The following is a 22,621-nucleotide window of genomic DNA, read 5'->3' as shown; positions in this document are numbered from 1 at the left end:
GCTGGAGTATGTGATGTGGTTATCACTCCAATATTTGATTTTATATTTTACAAATACACTACACTACCAGTCAAAAGTTTTTGAGATTTAGGATTTTTAGTGTATTTTAAAGACGTCTCTTCTGCTCAGCAAGCCTGCGTTTATTTGATCCTAAATACAGCAAAAACAGTAATATTGTAAAATATTTTTACTATTTAAAATAACTGCTTTCTATTTGAATATATTTTAGATGAAATTTATTCCTGTGATCAAAGCTAAATACTATACCATTCAACAGCTTGGGAGTCAGTATATTTACTTCTTTCTTTTTTGGGGGGAGAAATTATAGAAATTAATACTTTTAATTAGCAAGGACACTGTAAATTGATCAAAAGTGATGATAAAAACATTAATAATGTTACAAAAGATTTTTATTTCAGATAAATGCTCTGCTTCTGAACTTCTATATATCAGAGAAACCTGAAAAAAATCTACTTAGCTGTTTTTAACAATAATAATCAATGTATTTTTGAGCGGCAAATCAGATTATTTGAATGATTTCTGAAGGATCATGTGACTTGAGTAATGATGCTAAAAATTCAGCTTTAAAATCACATGAATAAATTTTACATTTTAAAATGTATTCAAATAGAAAAGAGTCATTTTAAATAGTAAAAAAAATAAAATAAGTTTTACTTTTTTTTGCTGTGCTTTGGATCAAATAATTGCAGGCTTCGTGAGCAGAAGAGACTTCATTAAAAAACATTAAAAATCTGTTCAAAGACTTTTGACTGCCAGTGTACATATAAATGTCTCTGATTGTGACATACTAAATTGTATATATTTTATACTGCACACTACTTTTTAAATAGTAGCATGTGAAACAGCATACTAGTATTATACAAGTAATACAAGTAAAATACAAGTATTTTGCATTTTATTCTGTTTTGTAGAAGCATATCTTAACTGTTGGCATTCAAATCAATGAGTAAAGAAAGAGATTAAAAATCATATTTGAAATTGTTCATTCATCACTCTAAAAAATTCAACACTAACAGCCTAATACCTATAAGGAAGTGGTAATTCTTGTCCTAATGTCTTAAGCACATGCACCAGTTTATGACTGAACACCTTGAAGTTTTGCTTGCCTCATAACAACAATTCACTTGAGCCTCCTCCACTTTTGCTCCATTTGTGCAAAAAAGTCAAGATGTCAAAATCAAACTAAAATGACTTTTATAGCTCACATTTTGTGTCAGCATTCCTTAAAGGACAAAAGGAGTCTGCAAGAATGAAATTTTAATCTTTCTTATTGCTCAAGTGCAAAGTGCATTAAAATATTTAAGATATACTGCATAGCCATTGTTCATTTCAGTGAAAAGTTTAAAAGCTGCAGTTGACTAAATAAATAAATAAAAATAACTAAAGAAATCCCCCAAAAAACAAGGGGGTCAGACTTTATATTTGGGATTAAGAGCTGAATCCAGACATCTGCTATAATCCTGTTTTGCTTCTATGTCTAATTTCCATTTTGTTAAGAAGCATCTGCATATTGGTCTTAAAGATGACAAAGCCACCATACTCAGCACTTAATGACATTCCTTACTGATCTCTCTCTATCCCTCAGCTTGCAAGTGATTTTAGATACCAGTATATGAGAGAAAACAATTACAAATGACGCATCCATTTGTTTTTTAAGACAGCCATCAAAAGCATGTACACAGCACTTCAACACTCGAGAAACAAGTGCACTTGTATTACTAAGACTACACCGGGGAGAAAAAACTATTATAAACTATTATAAAGCAGTTTCCACAAATAGATTACAAAAAGGGATCTAAAAACTAAAAATGAAGAATATTTTTTCTTTATGTGTTAAACAGATTAAAATTTGCAAGAACGTTTGCAGTACAAAATACACACGGATTTAATGGTTTTATCCCATCACCCAGCAGTACTGGCTATACACAGAAAAGCAGAATGATCATGAACCATGAAACCCTCAAATACAGCTTTTCAAAAAAGTCTTTGAAAAGTCTAAGTGCAATCTGGGTCACGATTCATACAGACAATCACAATCAATTAAAGGCTGTATCCTAGCAACAGTCTTTAAATGTGAGATTTTGGGGGTCGACTCTTTTCACCCAATTCCTTACAACAGTCCTTTAGCGCAACAAACTAAGACAACAGCAGGAGCAAGACAGGAAGGAGGGTGTAGGCTGTGAGGTTGTCTGTCAATTATCGCCCAAAGCCCTAACAAATTGAATGTGCATCAGAGTAATGTCAAACAAGGTTTGAGGTGTCAATCATTCAGTTTAATCTGTGTGGCACCTTGACAGTGTCATCATGTCACTGTCCAACCCATAAATAAATGAAAACAATAACATGAAGTTATACGATAGCTAACAGCATACTTGCAATTAATCTGATTTAAAGACCAAAAAGGCTATTTTTGGCTGATTTTGTCTCAAGTTAAACTCTATTTTGTCAGAGTGTCCTGCAAGTGTAGTGAAAAATATTGTTTTCTTTGTGTAAAATAAAATATCCAGTTTATATTTTACAGTGTAGTTGTATTGCAATAAGAATATGTGACCCTGGACCACAAAACTAATCATAAGGGATTTTTGAGATTTATACATATTCTGAAGGCTAAATAAATAAGCTTTCCATTGATATATGGTTTGTTAGGATAGAACTATTTAAAAATCTGGAATCTGAGGGTTCAAAAAAATCAAAATATTGGAAAAATCACCTTTAAAGTTGTTCAAATGAAGGTCCTATAAATGCATATTACTAATCAAAAATCAAGTTTTAATATATATTTACAGTGGAAAATTAAATATCTTAATGGAAAATCATATCTTAATGAAACTTGAACTTTTTTTAATATCCTAATGATTTTTGGCATAAAAGAAAAATCAATAATTTTGACCCATACAATGTATTTTTGGCTATTGCTACAAATATACCCATGCTACTTATGACTGGTTTTGTGGTCCAGGGTCACATTTATGTTTTGTCTAATAACAACAACAATAATAATAATAATAATAATAAAATAAAAATAAATTAACTAATTAATTAATGAATTAATTTTTACCCTGTGGTACTGAAAATGGTATTCAATATGGATATTGTTCAATATATTGTATTAAAAAGGTATTATATAAAATTCAAATATCAAGACAAATTGTAAGCTAAATATAAAAAACAAATGCATAATGTCATATACCTTATCTGCAAATAGCAGTTTTTCATTCACAACATAGTTACTTGTTGGTAAATAGAGACAAAACCATGCATTTGTAATGTTGTCCGTTGCTTCTCTTAGGAATTTCACCTTTGGCACTAGGATGCAAGAACTACTTCCATTAGACGCTGCCATTGGAAACGACCTTGACCTGCATGGGATGCTGAGAGCGAGTTAGTTTCTCTGCTTGATCAGGATTTCCGCTTGACTTCAGACCAATGGGGAGTGTGTGTCATTTTGACAGAGCGTGTACTTGAGGAAGTGAGTGAGAGAGATTGAGCGACAGACAGAGAGAGAGGGAACCACTGAACAGACTTCCGAATTCATTTCTTGGAAGCTGAGTCTGCAAAGCTACCTGCTGGGAATGGGACGAGGGCCAATCAGTTGATGTCACGCACCCCATGGGCGGGATTTAATAACCTTTACTGTGCAGCAGGCCCTCTAAAATGGCTTGATATTTCATAGTGTGTGTGTGTGTGTGGGAAATGGTGAGAGAGACAGAAACAGACCATGAGCAATGTTACATGGAGCATTCAGGTTTTCTCCAACAGGTTGTTGTCAACAAGTCATCTTTTATAGATGTGTTACATGCCCACATCTGTCATACTGCGCAAATCATGCTGGGAGAACATCAGGCAGGTTTCAAGTTTGCACTTGTGGAGTTATGAGAAATTTGTATATAGATATATATCTGGATAAGATATAAAAATTATATACAGATATATATTTCCTAACTTTAAAGTTGTTCTTCATTGGCAAACTAAACTAAATTTGTGAGGTTTGTTTAAAAAAAAAACAGTACTTAATGGATTTTTTTTTGCTCACCAATACAAGCTTGCTTTGATGTTAAAGTTCATAAGGGCATGTGCTTGACTGAATAGATGACAAGACATGTGTACTGACAGGAACTCCCTGTGGTACCGTCTCGCTAACAACAGCCTCAGCCATTAGAAGTGAGTTTATGTGTGCAAGAGTGTGTGTGTGATAGAAATGATGTGAAAGAGATTGTTGCCTTTGTGATTCTGTCTGCTGTGTAGATGTCAGAACTAGGCTTTGAAAAATCCATGTTAGTCAACAATTAGTTTAGGCCATAACAACATATTGTCACCATTTCAGATGCTATGGTGAATGACCTGGACAGCACGGTGACAGGTGTGAGCACAGTTTAAATGACTCAGTTCATTCTGTTTAATGTAGTGTAGTGTTTGAACGTGTGTCCACACAGAAGGACAACTCAGGAAAGAGGGCCAAGTATGAGGGCACCATCTGTCCCATGTGCATGTCTGCGTTTGTGCTTGAACAACAATGTCAGCACTTCAGCGCCCAAGCCATATATACACTGTGCAAAGATTAAATATAAAAGATTATGGTTTTATAGATTAAGGGCAGATCTTTGTTCAATAACAAGTACAAACACCTGTCATTCACTACTGTTCCAAAGGCTGGGGTCAGTAAGATTTGTATTTTGATAGAAATTAATACTTTTAATCAGCAAGGGTGACTTAAACTGATCAAAACAAGACATTAATACATTTTACAATTTAATAAAATATGCATAGTTCAAATAAATGCGGTTCTTCTATTTATTATATTAAGCAGAATATTTTTTTTGACATTGTTAACAATAATAAATGTTTTTTTTGTTGTTGTATTTTTTATTTATTTTTTGAGTGCCAAAACAGCATATTAGAATAATTTTTGAAGGATTATGTGACACTGAACACTGGACTAACAGATGCTTAAAAACTGCTTTATACAGTGCCTTGCGAAAGTATTCATACCCCTTCATGTTTTGTTACGTTGCTGCCCTATGTTAGGTTGTTTTAAACAACTTTTTTTCACATCAATCAACCTTCCATACACCATAATGACAAAGTAGAAACAGAATTGTCACAACATAAACTTATTAAAAAAAAAAAAAACCTAAAATAAGTACATTGCATAAGTATTCACACCCTTAACTCAGTACTTAGCTGAAACACCTATACAGCCTCAAGTCTTTTTGGGTATGATGCAGCAAGATTTGTACATCAACATTTGGCTCTGTCAGCTTGGATGTGGTCTGGCAGACATTTTCAGGTTTCACCAGAAATGTTTGATTGGGTTCAAGTCCAGGCAGTGGCTGAGTCGCTCAAGGACATTCACAAAGTTGGCTATAAGCCACTCTTGCTGTGTGCTTAGGTTCATTGCCCTGTTGGAAGGTGAACCTTCTGCCCAGTCTTACGTTCTGAATGCTCTGGGTTTTCGTTAAGGCTGTCTCAATATTTTGGTGCATTGAGCTTTTCTTTTACTCTGATAAGTCCCTCAGCTGCTGAAAAACAGCCCCACAGCATAAGGCTGACACCAGCGCACTTTACTGGGATGGTACTCTGCAGGTGATGAGCAGTGCCTGGTTTCTACCATATATGGAATTGAGGTTCATCAGACCAGAGAATCTTGTTTCTCACAGTCTGAGGGTCCTTCAGGTGCTTGTTTGCAAATTCCAAGTGTGTTTTCATGTGTCTTCACTGAGTCCTGCCATACCACTATAAAGCCCAGATCGGTGGAGTGTTGCAGTGATGTTTGTCCTTCTGTAAGTTTCTGCCATCTTCACATATGATCATGAATCTCAACTAGAGTGTCTATCTTGGTCACCACTCTAGCCAAGGCCCTTCTCCATCAATTGCTTAGTTTGGCCAGGAGGCCAGCTTTAGGAAGAGTCCTGGTTGTTTCATGCTTCTGCATCTACAACCAATACGAATGCTCCTGAACTAAATTTCAACTGTCCCAGTTAAGGGTATGAATACTTATGCAATGTAATCATTTAAGTTTTTTATTTTTAATGAATTTGCAAATATATTAAAAAAAACTGTTTTTTGCTTTGCCATTATGTTGTATGGAGTGTAGACTGATGGCGGGAAAAAAGTAATTTAAAGCATTTTAACATAAGGCAGCAATATAACAAAATGTTAAAAAATTAAGGGGTGTGAATACTTTCGCAAGGCACTGTATGTATCTTAAAATGTATTAAAACAAAATATTACTGTTTTTACTGTATTTTGATCAAATAAATGCAGCCTTGGTGAGTAGAAGAAAACAAATCTTACCAATATTAACCTTTATAACCTTAACAACAAGGTTTTGAATGTTTTGCTTCAGTCAAGTTCATATGACTTTTTACTCATTTATCTTAATGTAATGTAACTTCTGACAGAAATTTAATTTTAAAAGCACCTTTCCAAAGTGAAAAAGTAATTCTTTTTATAAAATGACTCATAGAAACACTTACGATGCCATTTTCAATTTACTCAGCAATGACATCTTAATTGGCCATTACAGGCTCATACACATTGCCTTTCAGGCTCTCTCTCTCTCTCTCACACACACACACACACACACACAAACAATGGTCTCAGTTGGGCCAAATGGCTTTCCGTGACAAAGTCTAAATGAGAGGAAGAAGCAAAGAGAGAGTAGATCAGGGAATAGAGGAGGAATAGAAGGAAATACAAGAAGACACGAAATGACAGGCGCAGAAACAGGGAATGAGAGACACTCCTAAAGAGAGAGATATACAATATCCCTAAAGTAGAGCAACCATCTCTCTCTCAGTTTCTTTTTCTCAAGCCCTGAGGCAGTTTTCTCAATCACAAAACAAACTAAAACCAAACAGATAGTGGAGTTCACAAAGAGTGTGTGCGTGTGTTTCAGCACGTCAGTGAGTGCAGGTGAACGTTAAAAGTGTGCCATGTTTGTGTGGGTGGAGTTTGGCCAAATGCGCTTGGTGCTCAAACACCCTCAAAGTTTCAGGACTCAGGACGTGTTTCGGCAGAGTCGGGGGGGTTACCATGGTGATATGGGGGTCCTGGTCTTGCGTAACTGGTTAACACTAACAGAAATAGTCAGAAGAAGTGAAAGAGAGTGTGAGAGAGAAGACAGTGAATGAGAGTAGAAGAAAAGCAGCAAAAGAGGGAGGAACCCTGCTGAGTGCACCAACTGAGAGCAGCGGGATAGAGAATTTACTCAGGGGTTCTTTACTTTTATTATAACTTACAAAAATTAAAACACAAACATTTAGAGTCCATTTATGTGTATTTATTGTTCTCTGGAGTGAAAAGGGAGTGAAAAGCCTGTGTTCCTTTATATACATGCATTAAAATGTATGTGGATGTCTCAAGGATGTTAATTACTCAATAATTTATATCACATCTAATGTGATTTAAATGTGAATCTTGACAGCTTGTGGCTTGGTTTGGTTTGTAGGGAGAGATGTGGAGCTCATGGATGCTAGTGCATGTAGGCCATTACGCTGCATCTGTCCCTGGGCTACTGCACAACAATGAAGCCTTTCATTCTCTCTGTAGCCCCATATCAGCCCCCTCCCATTAGACACACACACACACCATCTACTCCCTAACCCTTACCACCTCCTCTTTCCTTTTCTCTCCTCCTGACCTCTTTATCACATTCTCTCATGGTTTTGTAAGACTGCCATTTACATCAGCTTCACAGTTAAAAACAAACACACGAAGATTCAAGATACATACAATATTAACAAAGGATAGATTCTTTTACACAAACTTTGCCTGGGAAAAAAACTTTTTAGAATGGCAAATTTATTTATCAAAGTTCAGAATTTTTTATTAAGTGACAGTTTTTGTATGGTGGATCTGAGCTCAACAGATGTAAGGTTTAAAAGGTTAATTTTATGAAGCTACGAGAATACTTTTTGTGCGCAAAGAAAACAAAAATAATGAGTTTATTCAATCATTTTTTCTCTTCTCTGTCAGTCTCTGACACGCATTCACAAGAGTACCATGAAGCGTGCGTGTGGTGCTGCTGACGCAGGAGCTGGCATTCTAACATAGACCGTCCATCTCTCTTAGTTCATCGTCTGTATATTCTGGTTCAAATAAATAAGGCTTGGCAAAAAATTGCAAGTCATTCTCTCTGTTGAAATCTTCAGACATGTATACGAAGACTGTTTTATATACAGCATGCATCTTCTGCTTGTAAACAAGGCACAACGCATCGAGGTTCTACGTTAGAATGTTGGTTCCTGCATCAGCAGCACCACACTGTCTATAACACATTTTTGGGCCTCGAACATGTCAGTCGCATTGCTGTCAATGCAGGGTCAGAAAGGTCTCAAATTTCATCAAAAATATTTTAATTTTTGTTTCAAAGATGAACGAAGATCTTACGGGTTTGGACCGACATGAGGGTGAGTAATTAATGACAGTATTTATTTAGGTGAACTAACACTTGAAAAAAAAATACTGTCATTACAGTATAATATTAAAGGGTTACTCCACTCCAAAATGAAAATTTTGTCATTAATTTGTAATTAATCTTACTTCGTTCGTAAAGCTTTGTTTGTCTTCGTAACATAAATTATTTGTGATGCTTTCTGACAGCTCTCTGACCCTCCCATAGACAGCAATGTAATTAACACAATCAACATCCAGAAACATAGCAAGGAGATTGGTAAAACAATCCATGTGACATCAGGGGTTCAACCGAGATTTTACAAAGCTACAAGAATACTGTTTGTACACAAAGATAACGACTTTATTCAACAATTCGTCTCCTACACAATCAGCCTAGCACCATTTTGGAAAGTATCCCCTGAACACAAATAGCGTACGCTGTTCTGTCAGCCACAACACAACACAACATAAATAAACATAGAAAACGTATCTGCATGGCGCAGCTGACACAAAACAGCATTTGCCGTTTGCGTTTAGGGCACACTAATGCACATGATGCTAGGGATGCAGAGGAGACGAATTGTTGAATAAAGTCGTTATTTTTGTTTTCTTTGCGTATAAAAAGTATTTTCGTAGCGTCATAAAATTAAGGTTGAACCCCCCGATGTCACATTGATTATTTTAACAATCTCCTTGCTACGTTTCTGAACGTTGTTTGTGTAAATTACATTGCTGTCTATGGGAGGGTCAGAGAGCTTATACAATAGAGATCTTAATTTGTGTTCTGAGACAAAGAAAGCTTTTATAGGTTTGGAACGACATGGGGGTAAGTGGTTAATGACAAAATTTTCATTTTGGGGTGGAGTAACCCTTTAAAATAAGAAGTTATATATAGGTAGATGGGAAACTGTAATCCACTGAAATCAAAGTAAAAACATGACCACTTAACCAATGAGTCATACTTAACTAATATTCGCTCATCCATGCATTCATTCATTCACTGACCTATAAAATCCAAGGCTGACAGTGGCAGATGTAGCAATGAAGTTATCAAATTAAATACGACACAAGTTAATTTAAGCATTTAAGCAAAACTCAGTGTGCTATTGAAAACGTTCTTTAAATGATTTTGGACATTACTAATGGTAATGTCATTCTTTACATTAAAGTTTTGATTTGGAAATTAGTGTTGTAATTACTACAGACATGCTCTCTGGATCAGTACATCACACTATTTATTATCAAAATTCACAGTTGATAATATTGTATGAATCAGTTTCTACAAATGTGACCCTGGACCACAAAGCCAGTCTTATGTTGCATGGGTATATTTGTAGCAATAGCCAAAAATTCATTGGATGGGTCAAATTTATCCATTTTTCTTTTATGCCAAAAATCATTAGGATATTAAGTAAAGATCATGTTCCATGAAGATATTTAGAAAATCTAAATAAATATCAAAACTTAACTTTTGATTAGTAATATGCATTGCTGTGAACTTCATTTGGACAACTCTAAAGGTGATTTTCTCAATATTTAGATTTTTTTTGCACCCTCAGATTCCAGATTTTCAAATAGTTGTATCTCGGCCAAATATTGTCCTTTCCTAACAAACCATACATCAAGCTTTTTTATTCATGTCAATTTTAAGATCTCAATTTCGAGAAATTTACACTTATGACTGGTTTTGTGGTCCAGGGTCACAAATGTCAATCTCAGTCAAGCTGTGTCAGAAACAAACACACAAAGACTGACGCATATATTTAAAGTCAAACCTTTATACAACATATACTGCAGTAAAAGAAAAGATGAAGAAGAAAAGATGAGAACAGTGTGTGTGGCTTTACTCCTAGCTAAACCTTACAAATCCTCTCCTTGGTTACATCCGGGTGAAAAATGAAAAAAAGGTGATTTGTACGAACAGGAATTTTTAATTCATTATAATTTCTAAGTCATTATAATACATTTAATCCAAAATTCCATTCCAGTTCTCTAATCTAATTTGAGAAGCCGAGTTCAAGAGTTTGTGTCGCTCCGGCAGTCTGTGTTCCCACTGTGTTCCAGACAGGAGCAAGTGAGTGGTGACGAGTGAAAGTGCAACTTGTCATATTGCTTAATTATATAAAAAACATTCAACATCTATGGTATGAACATTAAGACAGCTAAGTAACGAGTCTGAGCGTGTGTGAGGGCACACCAGACATCGCTGTTGCTATAGTGTCATTTTGCATACATAAAAAAAAAATCAATATGCACTACAGGGGAAATGAATGACGCTCTTTCATTTGGCAGTTAGCCTGGATTGATTTGCTGTAAAGAGTCAGATGCATCAGAACTAATATAGCCTAAATATGCCGCTTCATCATCCACAGACTTCCCTTTTACATTACATACAGATCTTTCTTGTGTTCTGGCTTTTCTCGTTTGGTCAACCATTAAATATACTGAAATTCTGGCTAAATCTACTCAGGAATAAATGTAAACTTCATAAACAAGACTTCATAATAGATACTGTGTACAATAACATTACATTACTTATTCATCTTTTAAAAGACTCACACCGCACGGTCTATTCATAGCTTCACTTTCCAGATTAGATCTGTTGAGCAATGAAGGCACAAACCAATTAAAGTCTTAATTATTTTACCCTACAGTGTTCCTTGGCTGAAATGAATGCCGTTTGCGAAATAGTGATGGAATGAAAGTGTAAACGAGAGAAAGAAAGAATATAAGTCTCAGATGACTTGCAAAGTTCAGAAACATGGTTATGTGTTGTTTCCTTCATTGGAAGTAGACCACTTCCCAGTTATTTTTAGGCCTGATAACACAAGACCTAAGGAGCTGTCAGTCACATACTGACATTCTGTAAGCTGACCTTTCACCCAAGCATCACAGAGGGACTGACAGAAAGAGAACGCTGTCAAGTTATGTATCTGCTGCCCAATGCTGAATGATCTCAGAAAAAGTCTGTGAAAGATCAACACAATCTTCAACGTCAACTTTATCCTCTTATACTCACACACACTTACACAATGTCTGTATGAATGTGTTCACAGTGCAACAGTAGAAATGTGTGAATATTGTGGGTAGGACTGCCTTACGATATTTACACATAGAGCTGATAAAATACAGTGGAACAAATCCCAAACAAGTCAAGACAAGGGACAACTTCCATGCAGGAAAGATAGCAAGATCCTTTAGAAATCATTCTAAAATGCTGATCTGGTGCTCAACACATTGCTTAACACATTTTTGAAAATTTGATAGATTTCTCAGTATTCTTTGAGCATTTATTTGAAACAGAAAAAAATATATGGGCCATTCTACAGAATTGGTTCGAAGTCAAAGTTGGAAACCTTTTTTCAGAAAGTTTTGGAATTAGAGTTATATTCACCTATTCGATTTTGCTGATATCTTCCTTGTGAATATATATATATATATATATATATATATATCGTTTTATTAAAATATTTTCAGAGGTAAATCAATAACAATTACAATTTTAACAATATTTCAAGTGTGATTTATGAGATTTGTTGTATTTTGAATCTAATTTTTCTTTATAAAAGGCAAAAAGTTGATCATACTGATTTTAAACTTAAGGATTCATTAGTTTGAATATACACTGATCCAAACACTATTATAACATCTTAGTTGATAATTCGGTAAACTTTATTTTTGGCAAAACATCCCATGTTTCGGTCGTGACTGCACATTTTCGGTAGTGACAGGAATGTTTTGGTAGTGACCACATCACATTACAGAATTTTAATCCACATACTAAAGCATTACTAAAACATACTAAAATACTAAAAAATTGCATAACAGTACTAAAATTGTTTTGTTTATTTCCCCCAAAAATGTTCCCTTTTGTCACTACAGAAACAGATGACATACAGATGACATGTTTCGGTCATGATTGTTACGTGACCATTTTATGTAATAACACCCAGAAAAATGAGGTTGTCACTACCGAAATTTCACCAAATGTTTTGTTCGTGACTGTTTTGGTAGTGACAATTTCAGATACTTTTGAACCCAGCTCAAAGATGCTAATCAGCACATGGTTTGCTAGCACAGCTCTGAACAGTTGTACACACTGAAGTTGAAATTTAGAGGTTAGGGTTCGGGACAGCCACCTCCCAATTGCAAGTACCCACTAAATGATGATTTTATATATATATTAAGCTTATTGATATTTTAAATATTATTGTGGGTTTCAATACATAATAAAATGATCTTAGTAAACATCTAAGATTCAAATACTTAAATGTGTTTTTTGGTTGTGGGATGACAATTTGCACCAGTTCTGTAGAATGGCCCATATCACTCAAATCATGATATAAGAACCCACCTCTAACTCACACTCAACCTTGAGCCGTAACAACTGTTCAGAGAGACTTGCTTCTATTAAAACCCCATCATAGAAGGCTCCTCCATTGCATAAACTAAGCTATTTTTAAGTATAACTTTGTGGTTTCATGTAAACACACTCACATACACATTCACAGCAGGTGTGCAAGAAAAGCTGCTCATCAGGGCTCGATTTTGCTATGCAAAACTTCATCCGATGACAGTTATAAAAGCTCAGTTACTCAGTAACACTGGGGGGAAATGTTAAAGAGAGAAAACAGAGAAGGGAATAGGCTGTAAAGAAGGTCAGTGCAAATTATTTACTGTTGTTTTCAGCAGAATCTAACACAACAAGGGCATGAATTCTAGATTTGTCTCTGAGGGAACCGCTAACCCAGAAAATATCAGCAGTGAAACATATTAATCAAACTGACACTGACATTCCCCTAAAAAAAGCCCAGAACATCAGTGGATCCTGTTTACACATTTCGCTCACTATTTCACACCCACAAGCAAGACCATCATGCCCTAGACATTGAAAGGACATGCATCCCCTACCTCCTTGGTCATTTTATACATCTAAATTTGTACTGTGCAAAAAAATGTAAAAACACATCTTGCATTTTGCCCTAAATGTATTCTAAGACTGGAAATGTATGTTCACCCAAAAATGAAAATTCTGTCATTAATTACTCACCCTCTTGTTGTTCCAAACCCACAGACCTTTGTTCATCTTCAGAACACAAATTAAGATATTTTTGATGAATTCTGAGAGCTCTCAGACTCTACATAAACAGCAACGCAACTGAAACATTCAAAACAGAAAGGTAGTAAGGATATCTTTAAATTAGTCCATGTGACATCAGTGGTTCAATCTTAATTTTATGAAGCTACGCAAATACTTTTTGTGCACAAAGAAAACAAAAAATAATGACATGGACTATTTTATCAATGTCCTTACTACCTTTCTGAGCCTTAAACTTGGTAGTTGCCTTGCTGTCTAAGCAGGTCAGAAAGCTCTCGGATTTCATCAAAAATATTGTAATTTGTGTTCAGAAGATGAACAAAGGTCTTACAGGTTTGGAGCAACATGAGAGTGAGTAATTAATGACTAGGGATGGGCGGATCGATCCTGAAATATCCATACTTTCGATACTGACGCTGTATCGAATGGATCGATCCTTACATAAAAATATTGATTCTAAAGTGCATTTTTAACCATTAATTTTATTTATTTAACAAGAAGTTTTGTGCATAAAATAAGCCTCTAAGAGGAACAATAGACTATTAAAGAATTATTGTGTAGGATAGAACTATTTCTCTTGCTCATCGGAACACAAGCAAATGCTGTAAGACAGAACCAATCGATCACAGATAGCGTTCGCTGCTGAAGCTTTATTCAACATTGATAATAATCAGAAATGATGTTTCTTCCTCTTGTTCTCATGGCATTGAAATAATAAAGCATTATTTAAAAAAAAAAAAAGATGTTTCTTGAGTAGCAACGTATATTAGAATGATTTCTGAAGGATCATGTGATACTCAAGACTGGAGTAATGATGTTGAAAATTCAGTTTGGTCACAGATGCTTTTTAAATTACATTTTTCAAAATATATTAAAATAGAAAATAGTTATTTTAATTGTTCATTTTCCCAATCATGCTTTTTTTTTTTTTTTTTCAAATAAGTGCAGCCTTGGTTAGCATGGTTAAAGACATTACAAAGTCGTACTGACCTCAAACTTTTGAACAGTATAGTGTACATTAAATATTTATTTTAATTAGGCTAGTTTGTGTAAGTAAATTTATTTAAACTGGTTGTTAAAAGTTCAAATTGGTTGTTATATCCTGTAATTGCTGTCTGTAAGAAACAACTTGTGCTAAAGTTTGACCTGGCAGCTTTTTACACACACACACAAAACACAGTTTTGCTACAGTAACCACAGTATTTGTAGTAAAACTGCAGTAACAACAAATTTACCATGGCACAAATTTACAAAATTTACCACCTCTTTTTGGCTCCTGTTACCATGGTTAACACTACAGGAACATTATTTCAAGCATAATGTTTGTAGCAAAAACCATGGTAATAATAATTAATAACACTAATACTAATAATACTACTACTAATAATAATTATTATTATTATACATTTTAGTACTTATGTAACACCATGGTTGTTTTTCACGAAGTACCCTCCAAGGTACACCTTTGTACCTTATCTACCCTTAATGTGTGTGTACTTGTATGGTACTAGTATGCTCCCTGGCTTTTAGGGGTAAAGAAAGGTGCAACTTTGAGGTTTCTGCCCAGTAAAGAGCTAAAATACAAAATTTTAGTACATTTTATTTCTGACAGTGTTATCAAAAAAAAAAAAAAACGCTTATGAAATGTTTAAAACACATGACTTTCACATATAATGTTAAGTAAGTATAATTACTGATTTTATTCTTTTAATAATTTAAAAGATCAGTTTAGTTTAGAGGTATCGGTATCGGTATTGATATCAACGATACTTGGCTTGAAAATATCGGATCGAAAATAAAATAGGAGGTATCGCCCATCCCTATTAATGACAGAATGATGAACTATAAGTAACTTTATATAACTGTATATGAGTATATTTTAAGTTTTTTACATATTTTGGCATTTGAAGATTTAAAAAAAAATATACATTAGAAAAAAAAACAAAAAACAATAAGCCACATTGTTTACAACACACATAGAAAAATGCTGTATGGGCTATAAATAGTGAGAAAACGTATATGTAGACACCAGAGAAGAGAAGAGAAGAGAAGAGAAGAGAAGAGAAGAGAAGAGAAGAGAAGAGAAGAGAAGAGAAGAGAAGAGAAGACTAATACAGAATAGAAAGGTTCATGAAAATCCTGCAGCTAAAGCACTTTGATCTCCTGGCAGGCCTGTCACAAGCTCTAAAGGTAACAAGTCGTGCACACACACACAAATTCATGCTCCATGTGATCAAGCAACAAATCCAACTTAATTTGTCTAAGAAATAGCCTTCAATCTGAACTATAAGGGTCTGTGTGAGTACACGGCAAGCACATATAGGATACATACAAGCTGACCAATCAATCAAAATAATGGTAGTCATCTCCAGTTTCTACTTGCTTTAGACCCCGCAGAGATCATTTGTTGGAAATAACAAGACTCTCTATGCCACAGCCTCTGTATGTGTGTGCGATCTCTCTTTTATCAATGTGCAGAGCATGAAATATGAAACCTCAGGTGCAAAAATACAATCAGGATACACCCTAAACTAAGCACACACTGGTAGACTCTGCAAAGTATGTGATAAATATAGACGAACAGGCTGTTTTTTTCCCAGCTAATGAGTCTACGCTGCAAAATAAGTGTCTGAGAAAACAGCTGCTGTGGGCCAATCAGCAGTGATTACTCAGCACTCAGTGTCTGTGTCTGTGTCTGTGTCTGTGAGTGAAAGTGTCTGAAGAACTTACCCTGATTCTTCTCATAGCAGCGACAATCTCCATACGACTGTTGGGTCTTGGGACATCCAGGCTGCCAACATACTGCAAAAAGAAACACGTGCTTGAATGTTAGATGAAGAGTGTTGTGTTTAAACTCTGTTATTAACTGCAACAAAGGAATCACCCAGTTTAAAATTAATGAGGCAGCTTCATTTGCACAAACAGACGCAAACACACTTTCTAGGTTAATGAGTGCCAAGATACTTTCGCATTGGCAGGACACTAGAAGCCTCATTTCTCAAACTCTATTTATGCTTCAACGTTCATCTAAATCAGTGGTTCTCACTTGGTTTTGCTTCAAGACCCATTTAAGTAAATGGTGACAATACTACAATTCCTTCAAATCAAGCATCAATATGTCAAGAATTGCATAGGCCCAACAATATGCAAAGTTAAAAAGGACAAACTTACAGTTTTGTAAATTTATTAAAAACATCAGACTGACAATTTTGTAAATGTGCTAAAAACATCAGCAGGGTCATTCCGTGTCAACTCAACCAGAGGTCCCCGGCTCATATTTTTGCTAATATTTTTTCTGAAGAAAGATAAACATATATAGTGATGAAAGCCAAAATATTAAATGTCATGGATGAATATTTACTGAGTAGTCCACTATTTGGTAGAGGAATGAAAATTTTCATCAGATTCAGAGATTTAGAGTCAAGTTATAGTGGGGTAAAAACGAAGATGGCAGCATTATAATGTTATTTTTACACAGCGATTGTTAGGTCTGTTCGTAAAATCTGTTGACTTTAGCAATCTTTGTTGCATTATGCCAATGGTGGCCATTAAAAAATCTGAAAACAGCACTTTTCAAGTTTTTCTCCAAAGTTTGCATGCCTGTAATTCTGGAATAATTAAAGATATCTTAAAGCCCTTTTAGATATTGGGTTGTAACACACTTTCCTTTTGGCATCTTCATTTTTAATGCCCTATGAGATTCCGTTCTAGAGATTTTGGAATTTCAATATGGCTCCAGGAGTAAATTGTTGAAATGTACACATTTTCTTATTAATTTCATTATTTCTTTTTTAAGCATTGTTCTTTAAATAAAATAAGTATCAGCTTTATACAAAGTGACCAACATTTGGTTTTCAACCTCTGAAAATGGGTATTATTCAACAATCTGGAGTGTCATTGAGATCCCCATATCTCTGGAGCCATACTGAAATTCCAATATCTCTGGAACTGAACCATACAGGGCCTTAAAAATGAAGATAACACAAGGAAAGTTTGTTAAGGCCTAAAATATCTAAAAAGGCAAAAAGATATATTTAATACTTCCTGAGTTACAGGCATACAAACGTTGGAGAAAAACTTGAAAAGTGCTGTTTGCCCATTTTTGAATGGTCATCATTGGCACATAATGCAACAATGATGGCTTAAGTCAACAGATTTTATTAACAGAACTACTAATCTCTAAGTAATAACATTATGATGCTGCCATCTTTCTGAAGTCATTTTTACCCTCCTGTAACTTGACTGAATCTCAGGTGAAAATATCCATTTTGGCCTTCCTCTACAAAATAGTGGATTACTCAGTAAATATTCATCCATGACATTTAGTATTTTGGCTTTCATCATTATACATCATTATATGTCTGTTTTTCTCAGGAAAAAAAAAATAGCAAAATCAAAAATTTGAGCCACGAAAGTTTTAGAGATTTGGTTGATTTGACACAGAATTAACTAGTAGGCATTAGCCTGTGCAAATCTGCATTGCTTAAAGTTGTATTATTTGCATACACAATCATATAAAAACAAATCTGATCCCCTTTGTTGAAAAGGTCAGATTCAGAATTGGCAGGAAATTAATGAGAACTAAAATTATCATTTTACATATTTCATTCATATTTCACTTTAGCACTTTAAAAATGTTTCTGAAAACCAAAGATGCAAAAATGAAACATTTTGTATCTATGACAACCACTGACCCAACATTGCATACCTCTAAAATGTGAATAGATCAGTGCCAGCTACAAATAACATGCTTAACCAAGTACAGGCTCAGTGTTTACAAACAAAATAGTGTTCTTTCATGCCTGTAATGACCTGTTCTTAAGCTATACAGAGATGTTGACCTTAAATACTTATCTTCAGCTTCCACAGTCTAAATCCAGCAGAGAGGGACAGCAATACTGACAACAGTTGAGCGAAAATAGCAACTTATACAGCTGATTTAAGCTTTGAAAGACAAGACTGCAAGACTGCAGTCAGAATGTGTGACTGTGAAGTGGTTCTAGGTCTTGGCTTTCCAGCTTTGGCCAATAAAATTCCTGGAAGATAATCCTGCATCACAAATTGGAGCTAAAATTACTCAGCGATAGGCTTCTGAGTGGCTCTGGTATACAAAGCTTTAGGTTTCCTGAGGCATTTAGCTGTCTGCAGATTTGAAAAGCTTATAGAAAAGCTCTCTGGGAAAACACCAGTATTTATGACATATATAAGACAACAGACTGTAATATTTTTGAAATATGTGAGTGTCTGAGTAGATTAATGTATTTAAGAAATGACTGCGTAAAAATAAGCAGAGGAGTTATCTGGAACCTTAAAGGACGTACTGGCTTTCATAAATGGGCACAAATTAAATATTTATCAAGTGGTCATTACCAGGCAGGTCAGAAATGCTGTATGCCGAACAGGATATTGGTTGCAGTATATGAATATAAGCAATGATAATAATAATAATAATAAAACAATGTATAATACTAAATAAAATGTTTACCTAGTGGAAAATATAGTGGGCTTTTGTTGCTTATAGTGGTGGACAAAATACACTGATTATTCCAAAACCTCAACCACTGACTGAGAACTGACATTCAATTCTCTTGCTACCAAAGCAGCTCAGTGTGTTTTGAGACACAGCCATAGAGTAGAGGTTTATTCAATGAAATGTTAATGACCCAATGTCCCAGTCAAATCTAACCACAGCTTCTGAAGAAACCAAATACCCTCCAGAGTTTAAAAGTCATCTCGTCTCAGTTAAAGTACCAGAGTAACCAGCCATGCAACCATTACTGAGGAAGTAATGCCAGACACCAAAAATAGTGTATGCGGGGAGGGAAAAAAACAATAACAAAACAAAACAAAACAAAACAAAACATTTTTTTCTTGATCTATTAAGTTGATCAAAAAATACATTAATTAAAAATGAACTTTTTTTAAAGGCTGTAAATTATATATATATATATATATATGATCAGAGCCAGCATGGCACAACCAAAATATGGAAAGCATTTGTTGCCATGTAACAAGAAACCAATTAAATAATCAGATCATCATTTTTTTTAAAATCATAGATTTTAAATATTTTACCTTCTTATTAAAATGTTTCATACAGGTCTTTGGTAACCCTAAACATATTATTTATGAGTCTTCTAAATAGAGTTTTATTAAATGTCTAAATATTTGTAAACAAAATATTATGACCTTTAAATTTGTTTTAATATTTTTTAAAAAATGAAACCAAAATGAATAGAAAAAGATTACATTTCGAAGAACTTGGCACGTGTGTTTCAAACCAAATTCTTTTTTCCCCCTCAGACATTTTTGTCATCGACCCAAAAGTCTACTCGGTGACATTTTCGCTTATTGGTGGCTAATGTCATCGCTGCCACCCAAAACATGATCCTGACTGTCTACTGTGCGTTTACTCCTGCTGCTGCAACAGCCAATGACCCACTTGACTCCATATGACTACATAAAAGTATCGGTTGATAGTCTAACCAGCAATAATAACAATGGCGATGTGTACAGTAGATATAGTCTGTTTCACCTTGGCTTGGAAGTGTATTCCGTGTTGATACGCTTCCTCGTTGTGAAGCGGGACTCGCGAATCCGCCACATCGTCCACCAGGTTGTACCTGTTTCTGCCGTGCATTTTCATTGGGACCCGTCCAGATGCTCGGCGAGAAATGTCTTCAGCCAGTCTCCAAGCCTGAAAACTACTGCCAGCTAAAAAGATTGCTCTAGTTTAACCAGCCGAAAACAAGTCGCGGATACAACAGCGATTCAAAGCGAGGGAGCCCATTATAGTAGCAGCCCGGGAAAAGCTCAATGAAATCACAGGCGCTTCAGCACAAAAGAAATGGGTTGGGCGCCTCTTTCCCCCTCTCTCAGCCCGCAGACATCAGCTGCGTTTATACAAGTCTGGCTTCGGCTCAAGTTGTTCAAGTGCCTCAGCGAGGAAAAGTTTATTAAAAGAGGCGCTACGGCTGGATTCTGCACGTCTCGTATCCTAATGACATGCTTTATTTGCGTTGCTCTCTTCAGTCTCTGATGCAATTCTCATGGAGCAAAGTTCCGTCTGCTTTAGGAACAACCTGCAAGTCTTTCAAACACCACATTTAGCATAATAAAAGCAGTACTTCCTTATAGTTCATAGATGAATTACAACAGCATACAGCCAGTTCCCATACAGTATATGCAAAATATGTAACATATTAAGCACTTGATTTTGGTTCACTGTCTAGCTACAAGTTTTTAATGTAGGTTTAATTTAATATACAAATCTATCTAAAAGATTCTGTAGCTCAGAAAATGGTTTACAAACCAATTTGGCTCAACTCCACAATACAGAGATCTGAATTTAGGTTATAGGGGAGACTGAGGCTAGTTGTCACAATGTTTACACCAAGGGCCAGTTGCATAAACAATGCCACTATATTAAGACTGTGTCTTAAGAACTAGTGATGAACAGTTAGCCAAGGGGTATCAGTCTTACTATTTGGATTCAAATCAGACCAATCTTCCTATTTGCAATTAACTTTATAAAGTTATAACCAGTCTTGATTAATAATAATAATAATGATAATAATAATAATAATAATAATAAATAGATGACTAACTTTTTAAAACTAGTCTAAGCAGTTTATGCAACCGGCTATATTACTCAGAGCAGGTTCATTTTCACAGTTTTGATTTTTAGCTGTCATATAAACAAACATATATTGCCAAACATCAATATTTAGACCATGATTGCCAAGGAAATCTTACAAATAAATAAATTCATAAATCAGTTATTTATAGCAATCTATTGTTTTGTCAACCAAATGTGGTAATTAATAAATTTATAATTTCTAAAAATACCTCAGAGCAAAATTCAAATATTTTCAAAAATTATTCCTAAAGGGACATTTCTCTCTCTCTCTCTCTCTCTCTCTCTCTCTCTCACACACACACACACACACACACACACACAATGAGTTGTGTGACCAAAAAATGTCCCATGACAATGACAATGATTTTGGACATTGCCATCCTTGTGGGGATGTTTTGTCCCCATAATGTAGGGTTTACCGGGACACACACACACACACACACACACTTTGAGTTTATGCAGACATTCTATTGGCAAAATTGTTTTATACTGTGCAAAGTGTATTTTCTATCCCCTTCCCCTTCCCCTACCCCTAAAAAACTTAATTATGTATGGTTTATAATCTTGTTTCCTCATGGGGACCAAAAAATGTCCCCACAAGGACAAGGATTTTTAGATATTGATATTTTTGTGGAGACATTTTGTCCCAATAACGTAGGCTATACCTAAACCTAAAGAACAAAAAAAACTGATTTACTCATCCTCATGTCATTTTAAACATCTTTCTTAGTCTCTATGTTTTGAGAAATGTCTCCATACAAGAAATTTTGTAAATACAAACATTCTTCAATATCTTTTTTCGTGTTCCACAGAAGAAATAAAGTCATACAGGTTTGGAATGACACGAGAGTGAGTAAATTATTTAATTTCTTAATTTTGGAATGAACTATCCTGTATCTCTCCTCATACCTCCGTGGAAATGAGTCAAATCACTGGGTACTGTAAAACATTACAGAGAGACTGTTAATTAGAGAGTGAGAAAGCTCCTTTTTTCCCCAATATTGACACAAGTGCTCCCTCTGCTGCATCACAAAAGAATTATGGGCACATTATGGGTTTTCAGATTAAAGACTAAGAATTCTCAAAAATAATTTTATTTTATCATGTGACAGTCGCAAAGTGGTCAGAAAATTGGTCTATATAAGATACTGAGAATTACGTCACGGTTTTGTATGTTCTTCCTCATTCATTACAACGCATCAAAATACAGACTTACTGTTCGACTATAATAATAATAAGTAGATGAAAAACAGGCAATGTTTGCACTACAGCAATGGGACATACAAAATACTTTTTTTTTTTTTTTTACTCTTGCTGTTAGACTGTAATGACAGACAAATAAACTAAAATAAAAAATAAATTCTAAAGAATGCAAAATAAAACCATTTTTCACGAATGGGTCCTGAATTGTGGACCCTACTGTATACACACAACATACAATAAGAGAAAGAGAAAAAAAAGTTCTG

General features: G+C 34.9%; 1 protein-coding gene across 1 annotated transcript in view; it reads right to left on the bottom strand.

The window, feature by feature from the left end:
* The window catches only part of si:dkey-34e4.1 (carboxyl-terminal PDZ ligand of neuronal nitric oxide synthase protein), a 50,367-nt gene extending 29,807 nt beyond the window's left edge, over nt 1-20,560 (bottom strand). The window contains exons 1-2 of the mRNA XM_051110809.1: nt 20,052-20,560; nt 16,247-16,318 (exon numbers count right to left, since the gene is read on the bottom strand). Coding sequence (XP_050966766.1) covers nt 16,247-16,318; nt 20,052-20,162 — 183 coding nt within the window. The 5' untranslated portion in view covers nt 20,163-20,560. The remainder of the gene's footprint in view (nt 1-16,246; nt 16,319-20,051) is intronic.
* Between the last annotated feature and the right edge of the window lie 2,061 nt (nt 20,561-22,621).

This window comes from Labeo rohita, chromosome 5 (genome assembly GCF_022985175.1).
Source record: "Labeo rohita strain BAU-BD-2019 chromosome 5, IGBB_LRoh.1.0, whole genome shotgun sequence".
NCBI lineage: Eukaryota > Metazoa > Chordata > Actinopteri > Cypriniformes > Cyprinidae > Labeo > Labeo rohita.
This window is presented reverse-complemented; position numbering and strand designations above follow the sequence as displayed.